The sequence below is a fragment of the Etheostoma cragini genome, chromosome 13, assembly GCF_013103735.1.
Source record: "Etheostoma cragini isolate CJK2018 chromosome 13, CSU_Ecrag_1.0, whole genome shotgun sequence".
Taxonomy (NCBI): domain Eukaryota; kingdom Metazoa; phylum Chordata; class Actinopteri; order Perciformes; family Percidae; genus Etheostoma; species Etheostoma cragini.
Genome location: NC_048419.1, coordinates 16,592,099 through 16,614,895, shown reverse-complemented (window position 1 = coordinate 16,614,895; position 22,797 = coordinate 16,592,099). Strand labels below are relative to the sequence as shown.

The 22,797-nt window shown below is 41.7% G+C and overlaps 3 protein-coding genes and 1 non-coding gene across 7 annotated transcripts in view; 1 reads left to right on the top strand and 3 right to left on the bottom strand.

Annotated features, from left to right (window-relative positions):
* The window catches only part of dpp3 (dipeptidyl-peptidase 3), a 9,158-nt gene extending 147 nt beyond the window's left edge, over nucleotides 1–9,011 (bottom strand). The window contains exons 1-20 of one of the 3 annotated variants that reach the window (XM_034890689.1): nucleotides 8,810–9,011; nucleotides 7,419–7,577; nucleotides 7,142–7,286; nucleotides 6,902–6,991; nucleotides 6,564–6,701; nucleotides 6,161–6,235; nucleotides 5,867–5,957; nucleotides 5,461–5,591; nucleotides 4,858–4,988; nucleotides 4,572–4,630; nucleotides 3,939–4,133; nucleotides 3,710–3,822; nucleotides 3,535–3,627; nucleotides 3,357–3,419; nucleotides 3,128–3,252; nucleotides 2,431–2,551; nucleotides 1,957–2,136; nucleotides 1,213–1,375; nucleotides 645–833; nucleotides 1–610 (exon numbers count right to left, since the gene is read on the bottom strand). The exon at nucleotides 1–610 is cut by the window's left edge and continues 147 nt beyond it. In XM_034890689.1, the coding sequence (XP_034746580.1) occupies nucleotides 691–833; nucleotides 1,213–1,375; nucleotides 1,957–2,136; nucleotides 2,431–2,551; nucleotides 3,128–3,252; nucleotides 3,357–3,419; nucleotides 3,535–3,627; nucleotides 3,710–3,822; nucleotides 3,939–4,133; nucleotides 4,572–4,630; nucleotides 4,858–4,988; nucleotides 5,461–5,591; nucleotides 5,867–5,957; nucleotides 6,161–6,235; nucleotides 6,564–6,701; nucleotides 6,902–6,991; nucleotides 7,142–7,286; nucleotides 7,419–7,577; nucleotides 8,810–8,952 (2,358 nt within the window). In that variant the 5' untranslated portion in view covers nucleotides 8,953–9,011 and the 3' untranslated portion in view covers nucleotides 1–610; nucleotides 645–690. Of the gene's footprint in view, nucleotides 834–1,212; nucleotides 1,376–1,956; nucleotides 2,137–2,430; nucleotides 2,552–3,127; nucleotides 3,253–3,356; nucleotides 3,420–3,534; nucleotides 3,628–3,709; nucleotides 3,823–3,938; nucleotides 4,134–4,571; nucleotides 4,631–4,857; nucleotides 4,989–5,460; nucleotides 5,592–5,866; nucleotides 5,958–6,160; nucleotides 6,236–6,563; nucleotides 6,702–6,901; nucleotides 6,992–7,141; nucleotides 7,287–7,418; nucleotides 7,578–8,497; nucleotides 8,606–8,809 lie in introns of those variants that run through there. The other 2 variants (XM_034890688.1, XM_034890690.1) reach the window with 2 other exon arrangements.
* Nucleotides 8,837–8,918, top strand: trnas-gcu. Its single transcript has one exon. It is a non-coding gene; the product is annotated as a tRNA-Ser (tRNA).
* A 320-nt stretch (nucleotides 9,012–9,331) lies between the features above and the next one.
* On the bottom strand, nucleotides 9,332–13,769 carry LOC117955032 (endosialin-like). The gene is made up of 2 exons (XM_034889147.1): nucleotides 12,358–13,769; nucleotides 9,332–11,287 (listed from the first exon to the last, which is right to left on the bottom strand). Exons 1-2 carry the CDS (start codon nucleotides 12,770–12,772, stop codon nucleotides 9,558–9,560), a joined length of 2,145 nt encoding a protein of 714 aa, XP_034745038.1. The 5' UTR covers nucleotides 12,773–13,769; the 3' UTR covers nucleotides 9,332–9,557.
* A 5,428-nt stretch (nucleotides 13,770–19,197) lies between these two features.
* Nucleotides 19,198–22,181, bottom strand: LOC117955029 (CAAX prenyl protease 2-like). 2 transcript variants are annotated; one of them, XM_034889142.1, is made up of 8 exons: nucleotides 21,927–22,181; nucleotides 21,743–21,845; nucleotides 20,779–20,862; nucleotides 20,145–20,223; nucleotides 19,876–20,043; nucleotides 19,704–19,775; nucleotides 19,516–19,578; nucleotides 19,198–19,438 (listed from the first exon to the last, which is right to left on the bottom strand). In XM_034889142.1, exons 1-8 carry the CDS (start codon nucleotides 22,133–22,135, stop codon nucleotides 19,218–19,220), a joined length of 999 nt encoding a protein of 332 aa, XP_034745033.1. In that variant the 5' UTR covers nucleotides 22,136–22,181; the 3' UTR covers nucleotides 19,198–19,217. The 2 variants fall into 2 exon arrangements, with proteins under 2 accessions (XP_034745033.1, XP_034745034.1); XM_034889143.1 differs by having other exon boundaries at nucleotides 19,225–19,395.
* Between the last annotated feature and the right edge of the window lie 616 nt (nucleotides 22,182–22,797).

The window sequence follows — 22,797 nt, the reverse complement described above, 5'->3', positions numbered from 1 at the left end:
AAAAAGAGCATTACGTACTATTTTGCCTTTTAGTCAACATTAAGCTAGTTAACAGTCTTAACCGGTCAGAACACCAAGGCTGAAAAAATATTTAATTTAATAGACAAGCTGTAAGGATGTTGACTGTAAAAATCAATTGATTGACATCATTGAGTACAGACAAAACATGTCATAATGATCATTTTGTGAAGATCTGAAGCTAAATTCTGACCGTGCCATGATTAGAAAGTGAAAACCACCTTCAGTCACGTACATGCACATTTATACCCAGGAACCATATTTACCGTCAGGCAGCATTGGTTTAATGGACAATTATCAGTACTTCTCATTAGAAAAATGTGTCCTAAAATGCATCTATAAGAGCGATCGTATGATAGCGTCATATCAACTCGTTTATTTGTATTTGATCATGTCAAAAGACAGCACCTGACATCGGATCTGAGTTGTGGCTAGAAAAACTGTGGCTTGTATCTTTGGCAGATCTGTTCTATTCTTATGGCTTTCTTGTATTGTATGAATCTTCAGTTTCGTCTCTTTAGAAGTGTCTTCTAAAAAGATTTAGATCATTTTGCAGTTTTGTGTGTTTTATCATCCATTACAAATCAATTTGCTTTCACATATGGTTTAAAAAAAAAAAAAAAAAGATTTGAGTTGGTATTGTTGAAGCCTGTGGAGCAGAACCTCCATCCATCAACACCACCAGGAGGCGTCTCTTTTGGCCAGCTCCAAAAGGTCAGCCTCCAGCTGCTCGGCTTCGTCTTGGAAGCGCTCGGTGAAGGACTGAATCAAACCTGCTACACTGCCTTCGTATTCCACCAGCTCGACACTGTCCCCTGGAAACCACAAAGGGTCAGACACAAACTGAATAAATAACTGTCACTGTCTACAATTGCTTTGCTGCATGTACAACTGCCTTCTGTAACTACTGAATTTGAAACAGTAAGATTTTTTGTAAAGTTTTATAATGCGTAACAGTATTGCATTTGAAAGGCAAAGGTGTTCCTAGCAACAGTCTAAAAAAGTACAGTAACCTGTGCACGGAATAGATTCAGGATTAATAGATTACCATTGTTTTAAGGACAGAGGAAACCAAAGTAATGTTGTTGAATGCAGTGAAATAAACGGCAGAATGAAGACTGATTTGAGAGTTTGTGTCCATATGTGTGCATCTGTGTTAACGGACATGAGTGAACTCTTATAGCAGGTACATACCATTGACTCTGGTGTTGGCCTGGACAAACATTTTACGAGCTTCCTTCCTTAGCAGCACTGTCTCCCGGAGACGCAAGAAGTTGTGAGCACCGCTGTCACTGACAGTGGAGTAGCCTTCATAGAGAGCCCTGCCCCCGTCCACATCTGCTGTGGCCTTTAAGACCTTCAAAATAGTAGAATCAGGTCAGCAACATGTTGGGGGAATGTTGAAAGCACCAATAGTCAATACTACAATATCATTTTGCTATCAATATTGATGTATTTGGTCAAAAGAACTGTCATATATTTAATTTTCTCCATATTGCCTGGCCCTAGTAGACAGAGAACCTCTTAGAATAACAATCCAACCTACTGTAATTACCGTGCAATGTTGCCATACTAGAGTCACACAACATAAACATTTTAACAAATTAAACAACTAAATCAAATTTATGAGAACAGCAACCTGAGAACTTAAATTTTGGTTGGATTTGCTGTTTTGTAGCTTCATTTTATTCACTATTTTCTTTAGAGCTACTACTTACAATTATTTCCAATATTCCTTAATCTGCTGATTGTTTTCTTGATTCTCCCATACATTGTTTGGTCTATACCACTTTAGTATATAGTAAAAGAAATGTCCTTCATATTTTCCCAAAGCCCAAGTGTACATGATAAAACATGTTTTTTGTTTTCACATTTGCAAAGCTGGAGCCAGTGATTTATTTTTTTAACTTTTACTTCAAATAAATTGATTATATATACCTGCAGTTTACAGAGGAACTTGTGGATGGCGTTCTTCCCCACAGTGGGGATCTTGCTTCTGTCCAATGTGATTCGAGCGTCAGGCTTGCCATCCTGTCCAGTCACTTCTTCCAGACCCACAAGGCCCTCCCCGGCCTCCAACAGAACACGCAGGATCACGAAACGAGCCTGCATGTGAGCCTTCAGACATACACGTATGCATACATGTGACATACAATGTATACATATTCTGACACTCATATAAAACAGAGGCAGACTTAAGCTGTCTTCAGATTAGCTGTATGGTTAACAACACAGATATGCAAAACAGAGCCAGTCAGGTTGTAAGAAACACATGCCTAATGGTCTGTATTTGGACTTATATGTATAAAGTTTTGATTTATTATTGCAGGTTGCAAACCAGTCCAAGTAAGTGACTATTTGAGAGAGACAGCATGTTATGGAGAAAAGCAACACGGTGCACAGACAAATTACCTGTCTCCAGCTCTTGCTCTCAGGTGTGTAGAACTCCAGGCCCAACAGTCCAGCTCTGACCATGCTAAGCCAGTTGATGTAAACCACATCCTCTGCATCCTGGCCCTCATGGCCAAAAATACTGGAACACACAACACACAGACAAAAGCAACACCAGTTCAATCACCTGGTCTTTACCACAAATTTACCAGAACTCCATTCTAATAATTATCATCATAACAGCCTGAATAACATAATGAGATTAGTTACTGGGTCCTTCTGGTAATGTTTGATAAATAACTGCTGTACTTGAGTCACAAACTGTTTCCCAGCTAAAGACATTTGGGACTTTAGAGGATTTGGAAGCTATAAAAACATTTTTTGCATTACGACAAACTGAGTTTATCATAAATGTTAAATGCTTAACTTTTGTTGTGTTAAAGGCAAGTGTTCTTCAGCAGCTTATTTCAGTACCACGTTTGAATTATTTGTTTTGCCTGCTTTTGAACCCTCAAAAGTACCCCCCCCCCCCCATTTTTCAGTTTTTCCCAATGTCCGTTTGTACTTAGAAAATTGAACTGATAAGTGTTACATAGACCGACAATCATGCGATTAATATTTTAATTGATTGACAGCCCTAATGAGTAAAAGCATCGTACATCTATATCAAATTCACAGACACACAATGAGTGTAGGTTTCAACCAAAACATGATATACCTGAGCACTTGCTTGTTGAGACACAGATACAGTCCGACACACTCAGCGCGGCATTCTTCATAAGAGGAAGCAATTGTGGAGAATTTACTGTCCCACGTCTCACTGCTCCGATACCAACTGGACACCTACAAAATACTCACGCCTTCAACTGCTTTGTCTCTTTTTGCAAACTGAACACAGAATTGTTTAAAAAAAAGAAAAAATAGTGTTCACACACACACAAACTCACCAGTTCTCCAGTCTCTGGGTTGGTCACCTTATTGTGGTCAAAGTTGAAATTGCCCGCGTCATCCTTTATGAAGACAAAACAAACGCAAATCAAATTTTATTTCCTTACAGATTAGTCTACAATCCAATTTCTGTAAATTCATTATTTTAACAGGGATAAATCAATATGGTTGACCCACCTGGACAAACAGTTTGCCACTTCCATGGCCCAACAGCTCATGAAGTCCAACCTGCACCTCGAATGATGGGCCCTTCCACTTAATAAACAAATCCTGACACACACACGCACACACGTAAATAGGCAAAACGGACAAGAGCTGGTATGAAAGAGAATTAGGAAGTTGCATGCATTACCTTGTCCTCCTCCTCCAGAAAGGTGAGTTTTTCTTTTTTTGTAGCATAGGCTACAGCCAGCACGTTGCCTAGTGACACGTTTTTAAAGCCTTCTGACTGTCTGATGTCATCATCTACACACAAAAACACAAATATCCTTTTTTTAAAGAATAATACTGTGTGACAGAGAAAACGCTATTAAACTTGTAAACCAACTGAACGGTGTTATTTGACATCTCAGCGTACATACAGTTGGGGATGTTGATGCCAGCTGGTATTCCGCTGCCAGCAAAGGTGAGGACATCCAGCGAGGTGAAGTCAGGTTTAAGGAAAGTGTCCTTCTCAAACTCCCTTGGCCAAGGCAGCTCAGGGAGCAAGACTTCGGCTGAGCTCACCAGTTTGGTAAAACGCTCACTCATCGCCTTGTTCACAACCGCAATGAAACCTTGTGGTGACATCCCAACCCCAAAGTTAGGAAGTGAATTGAAAGAAAACATTTTGTGACTAATCTTGAAGAGAAGGACAGTAATAGAAACCCTCCTGATATATTAATTATTTACACACACAACCACAAGCCCCCGTTAGCAAAGTATATCAACAAGATAAGATTCCTAATTGTCATTTCAGCACTCGCGTACATATAAGGACTGACACCAGAGTACTTAAACAACCTCCTTAACAATAAAGTGTCCTTCTAAAGACATCAATGTAATCACTCCTAGGATGAAATTATTTTAAAGTAGCTCAACCACAATGTTAATTTACCCCAAATATTCTCCAGCTCTTTACTACAGCAATACAACCTGGAGAGGCCAATGCTACTAACAGCTTGCATGTCAACAAACATGTCAATATCACGGTTCCTGATCAGTATGCTAGTTACCTTCAAATTCTCCTCTGGAGCCAAATGGGTCTCTGTAGCTCTCTATGAAACCTATATAACTGAGAGATTGAGAGTAATGGAGAGGGAGGATCAGAGAGAGAAAGGTTTCAGAGATTACATGAGAGTAGCATGACCAGAGAAACAGATTGGTTCTGAGTTAGCTGGCTTTTATAAATGCGATAACATTCAAGGTCGACATCACGCAACATGTGGTCTGTCAAATCATGAGTGCAATGGCACCGGACAATGGAACATCCTACATTGTGGACAGTCACAATGGGCTCACCTCTCAACAATTGGTCCCTTGTCTTTAATCCAATAGCGCGAGCCCTCTTTATGGGCTTCAACTGAGCCAAAGGTGAAGCTGCGAGTGTACTCTTCAAGCATCTTTCTCTGGTTTTCATTGGCGGCATAGGCCTGGGGTCATTATTTGGAAACAGAAGAACAATTACAAAAGTGAAACTGTGGCAGAAAGAGTATTTATTTTTTTAGGTAATCAACTCATTCAGCCACTCCTATTCCCCACCCAAAGATATCAATCTCTGCATTCATGTCTCCTCTTCCTATTATTGTTTTGCCAAAGGTTAATACTACATTACACTCATTTTAAAAGGTCCCATGACATGGTGCTCTTTGGCTGCTTTTATATAGACCATTGTGCCATTTCTTAGGCTGTAGCTTATTCTCTATTTCAGTTTTAGTAATCTTACATGTATTTATCACTACCAACTCCCAACAAAAGCACTTCTTTGTGTTTTACAGGAAAAATAGGAAATTCATTTTTCTCAAAGAAATTTTTTGGTGGATTTTTTCCCCGCTGTGGTTTCAAACAGCTAAAGAATGCAGTCTTAATATTTACTATAATCCACAGTACATCCCTCGCTCTCACCTGTGCTTGTTGGAGATTATAAGAGACTTTCTCCATTAAAGGAGCATAGTCTCCCCTCTTCACAATGAATTCTTTGTCTTCAAAGTTGAAGCTGCCGCAGCACGACTCACATTCCCCCTCCACTGCGCAGTCTGTGAAGTAGTTTAGTACATTTATTTGCTTTAACTGTGTAGCATTATTAACATTAGTTACATAAATAAATCACTTCACATATATGTCTTGGTAATCATAAAGTGTTTAAGTTCAAAAGCTACCATGTCTCCAGCATAACATGTGGAGTCTACATGAACGTGTGACACATATTACATTATGCATGCCAAATCTGTCACAAGTGCAATATGGTTGATGACTGTTATAAATGTTTAGAAATTATATTCTGGTTCTTATGTAAGACTGTAGTTCTGACCTTTCTGCACAGCTGATGCCAGGCGCACCTCATAGCAGGTTTTACCTCCATTGTCCCTCTTAAACAGACGGGTGTTGTAAGCTGACAGTTTCTAGAGATAAACCACAAGAACAAAGCTAAGAATAAGACCAATCAGACTGAAAAATACATGGAACAGTGAGAAAAGACACAAAAACAGGATGAGACTTAAAAAAGAAGGGCTGAGGTGAAGGTAAAATAAAGGAAAAGTATAAGGTGTCATGGAGTACAGAAGAAAGAGATCGGGGAAACAAAAATGGAACTAAGAATACTTACTTTTGAGTCAAGAAACTTCTGAGCCAGCTCAGCATCTTCCAGACAGCAGTTTCCTGAGAAGTATGTGCTAATTCCCTGAAAAAAGCAAAAAATACTTAATGAGCCATTGGATTTTTCTCATAGGGGCCAGTCCCGGGTCACCTGTAGAACCCAGTGGAAGTTATGGGTTCAGTGGTTTCCCAAGCCAATCTAAAGATACCAAACTGCAAAACCATTTGACTTCCTACTAGCTACGTGAATATTCAATTAACCCGTGCTCACAATGGAGAATAAGAAATGTAAAATCTATACTGTACAGTTCTGGCAACATGATTAATCCTTAAACATTACCAAATAAAATAGTTGGTGGTTGATGGTGAAAGCTGGCCTGAAGTCTGCATTAAATGATACTGCGAGATCTCACCTTGTCACCCAGCCCTAGCTGTTTCTGTCTGTCTTCCAGAGAGTAGAGGAGACACGAGCAGCTGTCCCACAGTGCTTCCATCTCAGTGGGCTGGTCCTGAAATGCTTGGCTGGCCTTTACCAAAGCTTTCAGCTTGTCCTGGGTGGACAGACCGACACACACAGCATAAAATATGTCACAGCAGTTTAACAAGTGTAGATTCCACTCTGGGAGAATTCTTGAAACCATGTTTAATAGTTTAATTTTATGGTATTGCAATAAATCGAAAAGATGTTCATCTAATTGTGTTCACCCCATTTAAAAAAACTGTTAGCAAAGCAGCTGAATGGGATTTTTACCTTGGGTAGATTCGGGATGAACTTGGTGTCTCCAAAAGACTTGTAGTTTCCCATGTTGGCGTACAGACCAGCTGCATACACTAAGAATGCCTGAATATCAAACACAACAAAATACAAGAAACATCATTTTCATCCTGTATATAACATAATGAATATCTTGACACATGTTTGCATTTGTATGTGGGTGAAAGGGTGTGTCAAGACAGCACCAGAGACGCCAAAAACACGACAACTGTGTACCTGGTACTCTTCTGAGCTGAGTCCAGCTGCTGTGGCGACCTGTTCCAGCTGTGCAGGCGTCTGTTTCCTGAAGATTCTCTGCAGCAAGACAAAGATATCTGCCGACTCTGGGGATGTTTGCAGCAGCACTGCCAGACCACCGTACCTAAGACAACAGATGGGCTTCAGTTCTTCAATAAACTCTATTTCTATTCTTTAAAACAGGTATGATTTTTCTTATTTCTTGTTTTAACTAGTGCTTGACTTTAACTTGCAACATCTGAGATTAGTACCGTACCAAGCGGCGCGTGACAGGTAGTGTGCGTACATCTTCTCCTGAGGTGAAAGCAAATGGAAGGCCACGCTGCAGTCCAGAGCAGAGACACCGATCTCATTCGGGAGGTAGTACTGGGAGTCCACCATCTTTAGACTGAGGTTTACCACTGACAATGAGGAACTAAATGAAGAGAGGGGAAGTGATGAAAAAGTACAGAATGAGAAAGAGGGACATAGATGAGTTGTGGTAAGGGAGGAAGTGTAAATGGGATGAAAAAGAAAGGTGGGAGACAAAGAAATGGAAGAGGTTAACCATTAAGTTTCTGCCAATCAACTAATAACCGTTAAAGCACATTACAAGCAACACTGATTCACTACTGGGATCCACCGTTTGTTTCTTATGTATTGGTTTTTTTAACCTTTTAATATGTACCTTTTTTCTATTTTGCCATGCCCAAATGGAAAAGCATATAGTAGAAGAACTGCTAGGCCAAAATGCAAAACATATACTCTACATACCTTCTAAATCTTGTCAACAACACCTATAACGTTTTAGACCTCTGGAAAGGTGCAGTGTTTTAGTGGTGCAATGAAAGATAATAAGTTAGAAAAAAAATTAAGTTAAGCCTGGGACGTGGACAAAGGTGAAAGATGATTCAAATCGCAACTTGAGCCTATCATAGCTGACCATGGCACAGATTCAATTCAGTTATACAATAATAAAGATAACGTTAGCTATCGCTTTCCCTGAAAAACGATAATAGAATAACACAAAAACGCAGTGATACCGAAAGCCAGTAGCCACACGTCTATTAATTGCCCTATAAATTAGCAGCGTACAGCAGTACAACATTCAAATTGCATGTTAAATACTAGTCGAAAAACGTTTGCAAACAGCTATCTTAACGTTGACGTTGGCGTTAGCTCCTAGCGTACATGCTAGGTGCTGCTGAGTGCAGGAGCATTTAAATACGCTGCCACAACTTCTGTCAGCAAAATTGTACGTCACAAATATTATGAGACCCATTTTTTTTTTTATTAGCCACTATTCAGTACATTTGGTGAGGTATAAAAGTGGATACTAACTTAACAGCGTGTTACCTTTGTGAGGAACCTTATTCTTCAATAGCTCCGGCGAACGTCAAATTGCAGTCTCACGCTGTACACTTCCTGTATTCATTCAGCGTAAGACCCACCCCTCAACCAATCACAGGGTATATATTGTGGTTTATGGAAAAACTAACAAATCACGAAGTAGCTGCGCCAGACTTTTCAATGCGCTTAACGTCATATTTTCTTACCAAGGGCAAGCGTGAAAAACACGATATATGTCTGAACGTCTAAAGCAAGCACACAAGACTGTAACATCACACAGAAAAGTGTCATAACGTTTACATAGCTGCCAATATTTACCGATGTCGTGGAAAGTTTCGGGTATAGGACGAGGTGGCCGAGTGGTTAAGGCGATGGACTGCTAATCCATTGTGCTCTGCACGCGTGGGTTCGAATCCCATCCTCGTCGGACTCCTTTTCCATAATCGCACACATTTCAACATAATTGGTTCCCGCTACACGTTGTTCATCTGTGTAAATGGACACACACCACCGGAACTCGTGACAAGGTGACTGTTAAATATGGTGTTCCAGCAGCATGTATGTATTATATTAACGGCCAGCAGATGGCAGAAAGCAGCTTGCACCCATACGTCTCGCCTTCTCCTCCCTAGCATCCCTCCCCCCATTCACGCTTGTTGAAAGTAAAAAATTTGGCTTAGACAAATCAATAAAGCCTTTACTTTGTTTTTACACACATTATGTAGCCATACACCAAGTAACCACACTCTTCTTTCACGCTTTCCTTTGTCCATCACACTGATTGAGCATTGTTTTGTAATGTTATCTAGTTTTCTGCTGTTAGGCTTACAAACCACACAGTATTTCATCAGGTTATTGGTTTTATTGAATTCTAAAAACATGATGAGAAAGTGATTTATTTACAAGGGTTGTGCAAAAGAAAGTATTAGGTTTTCTTCAATGAATGGGAGAAGCAGTTTGCTGCACTTTATCCAAACGGTAGTTTTAGCAACCAGCTATGCACCACAAGAAAAATGACAGACATCTGAGCCTTAACTCATATGTGTGTGTTTGAGTATTTTAGGGTTCATGCTTGGGTTTTGACATTCCTCCTGTCAGGAGGCGTTGTAGGGAGTATCCAGCGATAGCAGTTTGAAAAGCTCAGGCTCTTGTCCACAGCACAGCTGGTGCAGTAGACAATCCCCAGAGCCAGCATGACAACAAGGAACACACACAGAGGCACCAGCAGGGCTACCAGTAGCCAGCTTTTATCATGCTTCTTTTTACCCGCAGCAGATCCATACTCTGCCTCTGCTGTGCCGCCGACATTCCCTGTTCCATCCACCTTAGATCCCTCCACTTCCCTAGTTCCAGTGGCTGACCCGTGTGCAGTTTCAGAGTCCACCCCATCAGCTTCTCTTTCTTCTGTCTTAGTTTCAGCCTCATTATTAATTTCATTGCCTGTGTTGTCTTTTTGCGTCGGTGATGGGGCTGTCTGATATCGCTTTGGCGATTGGACATCCCATTGGTTCAGATGATTGTCTGAGAGTATTTCAGGGGCTTCTGTTAGCCAGTCATCATCAAAGTTTGTTTCAGCTTCAAAGTTTGGGTCCGGAGTGAATGAGGTGGACCAGGGAATATCATGGTCTGGGTCCAGGTCATGTATGTGAGCGGAGTCACTGGGGTCAGGGGTCAGAGTGGAATATTCTTCATCATCAGGCGAAGGTTGGCAGGTAAGCCCATTAGACTGCAGGTCATAGCCATTGTCACAGTAACACTGGTACCCTCCTATATGGTTGCGGCACTGCTGCTGGCAGGGCGACTCAACCACACATTCATCTATATCTATACAGTGTCCTCCACTGCTTAACTTGTACCCGGCATAACACAGGCATGTGAAGGACCCCACTGTGTTTTCACATGTGCCCTCGCAGCGGCCCGCATCAAGGCACTCATTGGTGTCCACACATTCTCCCTCATCATCCTGTTGGTACCCAGACTGGCATGTGCAGTGGAAAGTGCCTGGGGTATTGGCACAAAGTTGTGGGCATGGCTGCTGTTGACATTCGTCTACGTCAGAACATCTTACGCCATCTGGACCCATTTGGTAGCCAGGGGGGCATGTGCAGCGGATGCCTCGCATTGTCTCCAAACAGTTGTACTCACACCCCATCTCCACACAGACGTCTTTGATGTGGGGCTGGTCAGTGGGACCTGCAGAGTCAGCGGATAATTCAGGAGGGTCAGTTTTGCTCAGGGGATCGGGCTTGCAGCTGTACCCGTCCTCATCTATTGTAAAGCCTTCAGAACAGTAACAGTAGTAGTCTGTGTCTGTTTTCTGACAATGCTGCTCACAGCCATGGTCTCCGTTACACCAGTCCTCGTTGGGTGGGGCTGCACTGGTCGAGCAGATTGGGGAATCCCTGGACCAGCCTACTGTCTTGTCGTCTCTTTCCATGCACAGGACTGTCTGCTCAACACGGACATCTGGGTCTGAGTCCTCTTCAGGGCAGGGAAGACTGGCTACAGACCCATAGGGCACATGGGTCAGCAGTGTGCTGACAAGGTGAAATGGGGTGGAGTAAACAGCTGGACCCCTACCCTCGTCCTCCAGTGGTGAACACATTCCTTTGTAGTTGTACTGGCAAACGTATCCATCTAGCGCCAGTGCACAGGAGCCGTCGAGCCACCGGAAATTCTCACTGCTCTCACGCCCGCTCTCAGCAGTGTGGACAGTCATTGCCACACAGCGAGGGGCCGCACAAGTCCCAGGGGTGTCTTCACGGAGCCAGTTGGTGAACTGGCCATCCTGATCTCCTGTTGGGAAATAAAGACAAGGACCAGGCCATTAAAAGTAGAAATGTACTCTTTTTAGTTTCTGTCTTCTGCAATTACTCTTCAAGTACAAATTGCTTTTTCAGTTCATATGACACATTCAAAATGTTAATCCTTAAGATCAGGATAAAAGCTGTCCTGTGTACATTTTAGTATCCACAAACTGGTGCAGTCTATGTGTTGTTATGTCATTGTCATTGTCATTCATTGAATATCTGGGTTGTAGTTTTACAGACGAGTTGCCCTTTAATTAATGTATTTTTTTCAATGCTGTGAAAGCAAAGCTGCCCAGACAACTCTTAAAAAAAAGTCTGTTTTAATTTAAGACCAAGGCAGACACTTTGAGTGATAAAAAAACAATCTGTCTTTTAGTGGGTTTGTGTAACAACTAAATCACGTTAAGGGGTGGCAGTGAGGTCAGAAGGGGACTGAACGCCAGCTCCGTCTCTGTGAAACAAAAGTAGCTAATGTAATAACCAGGCAGTGCGGAGCTCTGGAGTCTGGCCTCTGTACCAAAGTCTGACAGAGAGGTTTGGGGCTTGGGGCCAGCACAATGCTTTATTACTACAATCTACTCATAAGATCTTGATATAACTGCATGTATGAAAGTATTAATATTGAAATAGGCATAATGGTTGTAAATGCTGAATCAAGTTTAGGGTCTAAAGTGGTATAACAGGCAAACTAAAATGAACATGGTAACAAAATGCCTAATTCTAATCTGGCATTGGTTTATTTGGTTTTGCACATGCTAGGCTACAAACACTGCAAGAACAAATTTAATCAAATAGGTGATTAACTAAATTACTTTTTAAACACATTTTGCCTCAATTGCATCAACACAAGTTTTCCCATTAGATCACAGTGAAAACCCAGAACTGAAACTTGGAACTTGAATGCTTAATTCTAAGAAAACATCACCATTATGCATTTTTAACTATCTCGAGGCAGTTTTGTCTAAAGTCAGTTAAAAAAAAAAAATCTGAAATCTGACAATGAAGGTCACTATTAGGGACACTGAAGGGTCAAAAGTAAAAGAGGGGAGATTTTGCCTGTGACCCAGACGAATCCTCTGAGTGGTCGGATGGACGAACACTGGCGTGGCGGTCTGTGCAGCCCGATCCAGAGACGAAGCCTTGCCCTTGTCCCCTCGATGGCAGACAGCAGCTCATGGACCACACCCGCTGCCTCTTGGGTATGCATTGTTGCCAGGGTCCCACCTCGCTCCCGGCAGCTCCGCCCAGCCTCCCGAAAGGTTCTCTTCTGGAGGAAGACGGCGTAGCATCCCTCGGTGTGGCAGAGGGCATCTCCCTCTGCTAGCTGAGCGCTGCCCGCTGCTGCCTCTGCCTCGGTCTCTCTCAGCCTCTGGCCTTGGCTTCCAGGAGCCAGACAGACCATCAGCACCCACAGGACACACAGGAGACTCATGCTGCTGCAGCCTCTACTGCTCCTGGTGTTCTTTTGCATCCTCCACCGAGACAAGAGGTTTAAACTAGGCCAACATTCAAATGGGTACTCCAATAAATACCTGACCAGGGAAAATAATTATTTTCTAAATCCTACTTTAAAAAAACTCACTCAAGACTTGTCTATCCTATCCTGTAAATGTATTTGAATAAATAATGTGGTCTAATTGACCTAAGGCAGACACATCCAAAACTGGAATTGGATTACATTAATTTTCCTTGGACTGCCCAAGCCTTTAGACCCCTACAGTGCAGAATGGCCCAAATGCCATTCATCAGCAAACTATCAGCACTGCTACCACAGTGAAGCAGATTTGACCAAATCCTATAGGAATCTAATGGAAACCAGTGCAGTCCAGTGGAATCCCCTGGAAAGTCCAGTTGAGTGCAGTAGAGTCCAAAATAAAGACCAGTGAAGTGCCAGTAGAGCCCGGGGTTTAAAATAGTTCAATGTTGCAATCTGCCTTTCAACTGAGTCCAAAAGGGTTAAATAGAGTCCATATATGAATATGATGAATTTCAATGACAGAAACCCTCTGCTGTATCGGATCCTGCAGGGGCTTTCTTGACTCTGCAAAGTTGGCTTTCTGACTGAACCTCAGAAAGAGAGAAAGATGGGGGAGGGTGGAAAGGGGGGGGAGGCTACGTAGAGGAAAAAGAATTGTTTGCTCTTTGGAAGAGGGGGCTGGTAAAATGTCTCAGTGTATGAAGGAAGGCTGGAGTGGTTGATGGGTTGGTGTGTGTGTGTGCTTGTGCGTGCGTGAGTGCAGGGGGGGACGGGACCCTCAGAGTTATGAAAACCATACGGCACCATTCTGTCCCCCCCATCTTGCCTATGGCTTTAGACACATGCATGCATTCTTACACAAATACACTCTGCCTTCAAGTAATGCATGCTGCACAGCATTCACAGGAGTGGAAAGTGTTTGTCAGCTCTGTATAATGCAGAGATCATCTCCCCCTTCTTCTTCTTCTACTTCTTCTTCTTCTTCTTCTGTCCCTCTCCTTTTCCTCATCCTGATCCTCCTTTCTGCCTGATGTCTGCCTCTTATATTTTTTGTTTCAATGTTGATTTCTCTGTATATCATTCTTTCTTAATCTACCCCACTCTTTAGTTTAGTTTCTCTTTTTTTCAGCCACCACCCCTTCTTGTCATTTTCTACCAAGTCCGTACCAGCTGGAAGTTTTTAGAGTCCAATGGAAACATTTGAGAATGGAACAGGAATATCTGTTGGGCTATGTGTATGAGTGAGTGAATTCATTTGTTTGCCGTTATACAATAACATTTCATGGGCACAGATGTTGAAGCGTATAAGTGTCCTTCAGTTTGTGTGTGTGTGTGTGTATTTGTGTGTGGCTACCACTGAGGGGCATAATGGAGGAGAGGAAACAGGAAATGCCAGATGTGCATCCGACTGACCTCTTAGTAGCTGGGGAGCAGGAGTGTAAGCTGTTGGTACCTCCACTGCCATCGCGTGATCCACTGCCATGAATAGCACACCTGGTGTAAAGTCAATGGCTTGGTTTGGCTTTTCCAAGACAAAGGTCTTTTTCGTTTTCAACTTCGTAGCTATGCTGCAAGCAAAGGTAAAGAATATTAAATGAAGGCAATAGCTGTGAGTCTGAGGATTCAAGCCCTGACCTGGACGTTTCAAATTTAAAGTTGCAATAGACAAACAACTAGACGTGAGACTGTAAATTAAGGTCTACCACACACAAACAAGCTCAATTGTTAAACAATCCCAGCAACATAAGTGGAAAAGTGTTTGGGCAAATAATAGTCCTGCACATAAATGCTCATCACGTTTTCTCTGTGGAAAGTGTGACCTGCCACAACCCAATTTAGTACAGCTTGATGTCATTATCATATGCCGCTGTAGCGTTTTAACACAGGATGATGAGATGGAAAAGTAATGTGAAGTTGAATCAGTTATTAGGCTGGACGCAGTTGATGTGTGTCCGGCCCTGTGTTCTCTCTGTGTACACCAGACGCGTCGGCTGGCGGTGGTGTGTTGGTTTTGGCACACATAATATATACATTCAAACTATTCAGCAGTCTCTTCAAGATATGTAACAATCATTGGAACTAAAGAGAGAACAAACGTAAAACCTCAGGATCCTGGAGAACCTGAAGAGCCTTTTGGTCTTTCCCCACCTCTTTTTCCTCCTCCCCATCCCTCATAGCCTTCCTGTTATCCTTTGATTTTCTTTTTCTCTGACTCCCCCCCTTCATCCTTTTTCATCTGTCTCCTCTCTCCTTTTCCTTATTATTCTTTCACCCCCCTCGTCCCTCCTCTCCTTTCTTGTATCCTGTTGCTCTCCTCCTTTTTGTATCTTCTCCCCGCTCGCTATGTGTTCTATTAGTCTCATTATTTGGGCTTTAAAGACAGCAATCTCTAGCCCAAGAACCAGTTTTTAACCCTAACCTCCCACTCTTGGTCTGTTTATTCTATAATTTAGCCTGTTTGATCCCTCCTCCTGCTAAAACTGCCACGCCCCCAGAGACACATTCCAGAAATGTAATTGATAGGGCAGACTAAACTTCTTCTTTCCATACTCTCAATTCCCCTCTTTCACATTAATCTACTTGCAGTACCTCCAAGCTACTCTATCTCCCAACCCCAAGACCTTTAATGGAACATACAGATCTCTTATTTTCCCCGCCTCCTATGTCACAGCCTATTACTTCCTTGACACCTAGCCACTTGCCACATATTATTACTGGCACTGATATATTCTCAGCTTCTAGCTTCAACGCAGCTGAACTATACCTTCCAGCTCCAGAGCCTCTCCATTTCCCTTCAACCACGAATTCTCTATGAATCTAATATTTTTAGCAGCGAATAACCGTTTTTGATTTGATGTTCTGTGATGGCCGCTAAAGCTTTGGTATCTGCATTGATGCCATGTGACGTGTATTTAAGACTAAAGGCTGGGTTATGCTTGAATCGAACTGCAGTAGTTTGTACAACGTGTCGTCCAACCACGGCCACACTCGATGGCGGGGTGAAAAGCTGTCTGTCAGTGAGAATGGGAAGATGCAATAAACAGTTAAATCAATAACCATTTAAATATTTAGCATTGCACTTTACAGAGAGACACAAAACGTTCCAAAAACTTTGCTATACATATTGTTTGTCAAAATATTAACATCGCATATATGGAAAATGTATTTAGGTTCTCTTATTCTGTTTCTATATGAGAGTTTGTGGATGTAAACAGTCTAACTTTTGACTAAATAAAAAGGACTGCCGCTGGTCCCAAAGTCACCAAGCCTTCACACTGATGTCCAAGGAAACTGGATTTCCTTGCTCCTACTGTCTTGGGTCAGTGGAGTGTAAGACTCGCACCATCCAGGCCTATTGAACCGTTTGTGCCATATTAAATACAGCAGGACATGTCAGTTCATTTTTCCCAACCACTGGTGTCTTATGTCACACGCACACACACACACACACACACACACACACTGAAACGATTAGCTGCGGCCTTGTGGTGAAATAATAGATTGTGGGCATTCATGGTGATTTCTGTGGAGTGGAGGAAAAAGACGATACTCTTTCACAGCAGACATGAATGCCCTCCATCCACACCCAGACTTTCAACAAATCTTAACCACAAATATCTGAGCAGACTGGGGATGCTGTTGCTTGAAGTCTACTTGAAGTCTATAGTTAAAGCTGGTTGGTAACCTTGCATTGCAGCTAGTGTCTCCATGCCAATTGACCTGTATTAACCTTTATTTAACCTGGGAATAATTTACTGAGCATGCTTTTCAGCCATGTCCTCATTCCTTCATGCTCAGTTTCACTCATGTTCACACCTTGGAGCTACCCCATACAAACACAGCCTCCTCCTATTATCCAATGAGCAGCTCCAGTGGAAGATTACGATTTTTGGATTGTCAATTGGCAGCCAACTGGGTATGGGAAGGGTTTGGAAAATCTAATCTGTGTCTTCATTTACCTACTTAGAAGGAGACACACGTCATTCTCTTTTACAAGGATTCTTGCATTGCATTATTTAAACTGGCAAAACTGGAGAATGGTAAAAATCATACCAGATTTAAGTCACAAGTTTTTTGCTTCGGAGAAACAACAAAGGCTCGGGTGACACAAATGCATTATTGTCTGGACAGCAATTAGAGTTTGCTACACGTAAAGAATCTCACATGTATAGACAAGCGTAGTACAATAAGAAAAATCTCCAGAAAAGTGTTAAGGTTTTAAAACTGCTGAGAGGCACAAAAAGAAATGGAGAGAGCACTGGGAGAGCATAATTCCTCACAGATTATTCCTTTACCAGATGATAGGCTAATCTTTTCCATAGACACAACTATGTGCACATACACACACAGACACACAGACACACACACACACACACACACACACACACGTCTTTGGAGTGTCTTTCATGATGCAGTCATATTTCTCCGGAGACGGAGCCATTTGTGTGTTTAATGGTAAAAACATCACAGTGGATAGAAAGGATTCCGACTCCAGAAGAAAGGGACAACATGACACAAAGGCTCAGAGCAACAGAAACAGACAGACGTCGGATGTAGAGGACCTTGAGATAACCCACCACACGTCTGACTTCTCTCTGCACCATTTCCTGCTATTCTCTCAGGTCATTTTACCCCCCCCCCCCCATCCACATCCCTAGTGCTACCTGACCGCAAACCACAAAAAACAGCTATTCTGAAAGAAAATGCGGAGAAATGGTAAACTGACTGACTCAGCAATAGCAACATAAGGTAAATCATTCCCTAACCACAAATCTTAAAATCTTCTGCAGACCAGTTTAGCGCAGGAAAGTTGAATAACAGCCTTTTTCTTCTTTGCTCTCTATTTCTTCTGCTGTCTTCATTTCACATTCCCAACAGTGAGGCAGCAGCCAGTCAGCTTGCAGACTCAGAAGGTGGCTGCCAAAATCTGAGGTTGTTACATTTAATCTCAGCATAATTCTTCTGGAAAAAAACCAGGGGGAGGTAAATAGGTAGCTTCTTGCAAAAACTTCCCCAAAACTGTCAGCGGCCAGCAGCTGAGGACTAAGTAGTAGTTCTACTGGAAAGCTCCCAAGGATGACTGAGTTGAAATGTATAAAAGTGAAGCAGAAAGGCAGCAGGATGAGAAGTCAGCAGTTATTCTCTTATAAAGATCTTATTTCTTTCCAACATTTCACATTAATGAGCAGAAGATTAGGCCCAGTTTGTGACCAGAGGTAATAAGTAATGGGAAACTGGTGCTGTTGCACACTCACTGCTCAAACACACCTCTAACTCCAACCAGTTAATATAAACAAGGGAAAGAGCTAGCCCGGCTCTGACATTAGATAACCTAAAGGTGTCTCCCAGAACCTCAACAGGTTGTAGCTGTTGACAAGTCATATTACGTTATACCAGTAACTTCCTGGAGTCTCCACTGGTTGGTCCATAAAAAACAACACATTTTCATGTTGATTTTTGTATGGATTCAACAAATGAGATGAGACGTACTGAGCTTCACAGGTGCTTGAAGACAGATTTTATTTTTTATTTTTTTTTAAACTTTTGAACAGAACCAGCTGCTGGCTCCAGCTTTATACTGTACTGAGAGTGGTATAAATTTTCTTATCTAATCTTATCATATTCCCAATCTGTCATTCCTACTATACAAAATACAGCTGAAATTATAATGTGTCGGTGCAAGTGAAATACATTGTGAATAAGTATAATCTATAGCTCTGAGAGCTACAGAGGTATGTGACTGTACTTTGTCTTGTTTGGGCTGTAAACAAAGTTATCTATGAATAGCACATCAGTCTGTCTCCTAAATCTTGATCGCTTGACTCAACCTTTCACTTCTCTGTCCTTACACTCTCCTCTCTTCCCCCCAACTCTTGCTACTCCATTCTTAATTTCCTTGGGGACACACTAAAATTTCCCCCACACTTTTTTTTTCCTTTATTTTTCTCTTCTCTTAACTTAACGTCTGTTGGCATTGCTTGTGTTGCTTCTGGCTGTAACAGTTTTTTCTCACAAGCCTGTCTTGTGTAGCCTTATTTGTCCTAACAATGTGACTTTACAGTCTCTCTCCACTGTGGTTCCTTCTGAGTGTTTGTTGGCCTCTGTGTCTCTGTTTCGGTCTGTCTGCCTTTCTCTGTCTGCATATGTGTCTTTCTCTACTGCTGTCTCCTCCAAAGCCTTACCCTTTTCACTAATTCATTCACTCGCACGGCTCATCTGTTTTTCTCTGTCACACACACTTTCTCTCTCTCAACCAGGGAAAGTTGTACTGGTGTTGTGTTTCAATGCAGTAGGAAATATTTCACCCTGCAGGAAATGTCTGACATGCTAGAATCATTCTCTTCTCATGAACACATCCATTTTTTTTTTTTGAAAACCTGACACGAAATGAAATCCATATTTTTTTTTTTTAAAGAGCAGGCATTTAATTTAATTTAATTTAGCACACATATGCTGGAGGTACAGCCAGGCTGCAGATGGGAATGGAATCATAGAGGAAGGGGTCTGTCAGCGGGAAGAGTAGCACCAGAAACAGCAGCACCCCCATCAGATATGAAAAGAGTAGAGCTGATCGTTGAGGGTGTTGCAGGGCAGAGCTGATGTCAGGAAAGCTCTGACTGTTACAGAATGAATGGCACAAAACTGGACCTGCAACATGGCCTAAAGAAAGAGTTTACAGATTTAATGAGGTGTGTAGGTCAGTATGTTAGCAAGGCAATGGGCTGTCCATCTCTTACCAGTTCTCATGAATATAAAGGCTGTGAAGGCACCAAACACAGTTGTGTACAAGAACTGTACCACTGCAACAGAACAGGACAGAATGTTTCGGACATGTCAAACTATAAAAATATTACAGATTGTGAATTAATTTACTTGCATTATTACAATTAGTTTTATTTGAGGAGAACTTGGTAAGCCAACTGACCTGACACTAAGAGGATGGCACTCATACTGTCCTTGTGGAGGCGGCGTTGCTCTATTATATGGTGGAAATGGGCTAAAATGAAACCGTAAAGTAGCAGTAGGAGAAAGCTTTGATGTAATAAAAAAAAATGTAGATATGAGTTGTTTACAGCCTGAAAATCTAGTTGTCATACCAACACCGAAGAACAGCGGAGCGATGAAGATGGCAGCTGTGGGTCCCGTGCAGGACACCAGCATGGGCAGCATGGCCCCTCTGAACACCAGCTCCTCCGTCACTGGTGCCACCACCAGGTTCCTGAGCCAAACTGCATCACCTACACACACCCTCCATGACTGAACATCTGGGAAAATAAAACTGACGATGACATCAAATGCATGCAAGCACACACATAAAGCTCCTCAAACCCGACATAACATTTAGTAGACACACAGTTTAACTCACCTAGTGCAGACTGAAGTTCCCCAGTGAATCCTTCAGGGTTGTCTATTGCAGAATGAACCAGGGGTCCAAGGTAAAGTACCTGATGGTTAGAATAAAGAAGAATTGGCAAATACATCCTGTGGAAGTATATAAAAAAAGATTAAAGAACAGTATCTAGAGACTACAGGGCATATTTTTTTTTAACATGTGGTTTAAACATGCACATGGGGATTAAATGTAGGTTGTAAAGCCATGCTGAATCGTGTAGGGAATGGAAATTGAATGTCTGAAATGTCAAAACTGCTTTAATGCAGCATAAATGAAAAGTTCAGATCCAAAGGATCCAGAGAGTAACTTAACATTATAGGTTCTTACATTGACATCACGTATAGCAAGTTAAGAAAAATATGGTAGTAAAAAGAGGTTTTAAAGGGTGAATGTTGTTTAACGGAAATACTGAATATTTAGTTTGATTAAGTTTTTTTTATTTTTCCTCAGATCTTGAATTGTATTTAAGACTTCTCAATTCCTGTTATGAAATCAACTGTGAAAAGCAAGTGCTCAAGTTGCATATAGTGTAATTCTTGTGAGTAAATCCTCTCTATAAAAGGTTGGTAGGGACAGGTTTAATCTGTATTGAGACTCACTGACGCACCATGGTTAGTAGTAGTGGCAGTATGGCTGCAGGAACCAGACCGTCCAGACGAACTCCCATCAACTCCCACACAGATGCATCGACCTGGAGGGGCAGAATGTAGCTTTATAAACATAGTTTGTAGCCTGATGCGATTTTAAAGTTAAGCCATTATGACTCCCGGGCTTAACCTCACAAAACCCCTTATGTCCTATGACACCAGGTGTGAGGACACTGTCCTCACTTGTCCTTAACCTGGATGGTCAGGACTCAGTCCCCTCTGTGAAACTTCTCTAGAAAGTCACTGCATTTCCTTCAGCTTGACTGACCTTTGACCTCCCTATGAAATACAACTGTTGCTTTACCTGGAGGATGGGTGATGGTTGTATAATGCACATTGGAGAACGCTGAATGCTGAACTACATTGAATAATTAATAATGATTGCCTCTAGCTCTGCTGGATGTTTGCTGTGTTGTTTTGTTATGAATTGGGCATTGTTGTAATGAGTGTATATACCTAAGTTTCCTGTTTATTAGGTACACCAAGCTAAAATCAATACAGTGTGTATTGACAAAAGTCCTGCAATAAATCCTACCTCAATGAAGAATATGTTTAGTTTTTATTAAACATGTTTTAGATTTTGGAAGATGATGTTTGTGTTGCTGTTGAACTGTATTATACATGATGTGTTTATTTATGCTACCCTCATTGTATTGTATGTACAATCCTGATCTATAAGGTAATTGATCACTAAAGATATCAAATAGATGCAGTAAAGTTAAACAAATGATACTTCCCTCAAACCATAATGGAGCATAACATGTGATGGATTGAGATACTCAAGACTCTATTTCAGATTAGTAGAGTGTTGACAGAACCCAATTCTCACTGGTTTGCTTATTGCGGTAAACTCTGGCTGACTGGGGAATTGAGGAGATAAAAGGCAGATGCAGAGAACGGCATGTTCTGTTCACGTGTACTCACCCTGACATCAGCCCAGTGCATCCATGCTTTCACCATTGCGGGTGAGAGTGCAGAGACCAGCAGCACACTGGCACAGCGACGCTTTATCATTCTGGGATGGTCCCTGCACACGCATACACACACACAGTCATAGACAAGACCCACTAACAGCACTGTAACAAAAGTGTGCTGGTGAGTGGTATACCTGGGTAAGCTGCTTCTCCAGATGTACAAACTGCCAACGTACTGACAGGCAAGCAGAAGACAGCTCAGCACACAAACCCAACACCTTGTATGGGTGTGCTCCACCTGCATTATAGGGCCACGTTCTGGTCCCCGCAATACAGAACAGAGCACTTGTTTTCCAATCTTCAGGAGGTTCCACAAGTGAGCTACAGCTGACTGATTGGTCATGTTAAGTCTGTCATTTCACATTAGCAGATCCCAATGACGTAGAGATCTGTGCTGCGAAGTCAAGCTGATTAGCTCAATAATCTACAGGGAGGAGACATGTGCAGGTAAGCATGGAAAACACACACACACACACACACAGTAATTACAAATGTTCTCTTCACACATGCAAGCTATAAGGAGTGGACACAAGAAGACCTCCTGTAAGCTACATCGAATATCAGAGATTACTTGCAACATGTTATGATTTACACATTTAAAAAATGACATTTTCAAGTCTGTTTGCTACTGGGTAAGTTTATCCTGCGTGGGTCACCTACCTTCAATTTTGTTTTTCAAAGATATTTATAGCATATAAAAAAAAAGGTATGTTTAACTTGATTTATTTTAATGTTTTAATTATCATAAATAGCAGGATTTGGTTCTTTATACCTTACACTGCAATCTATTGCAAACTAATTGTTGAGTACAATTATTAACATACGCTTCACAAAACGTGTTTCTTGCAGGAACTTTGTATCAGGTTGCATTATATTCCACAGTTTCATGTTGTATCCAATACAAAAAAAAATCCCAAATACAAAAATGTAAGCAACCAACAAATATTGTGATGTTTTTCAACATATTTATCAATATCATTCATTATGTCTTCACCTCATAAATAC

Bases quoted from the DNA above. Each gene is read 5' to 3' on its own strand.
- LOC117955029 (XM_034889142.1), bottom strand. From the start codon at position 22,135: ATGACCAATCAGTCAGCTGTAGCTCACTTGTGGAACCTCCTGAAGATT. The intron at 21,846-21,926 runs GTATACCACTCA...ATGCGTGTGCAG, and splicing joins TGGAGAAGCAGCTTACCCAG to GGACCATCCCAGAATGATAA. The intron at 20,044-20,144 runs GTGAGTTAAACT...TTATTTTCCCAG, and splicing joins GGAACTTCAGTCTGCACTAG to ATGTTCAGTCATGGAGGGTG.
- LOC117955032 (XM_034889147.1), bottom strand. From the start codon at position 12,772: ATGCAAAAGAACACCAGGAGCAGTAGAGGCTGCAGCAGCATGAGTCTC. The intron at 11,288-12,357 runs GCAAAATCTCCC...ATTTCCCAACAG, and splicing joins AGGATTCGTCTGGGTCACAG to GAGATCAGGATGGCCAGTTC.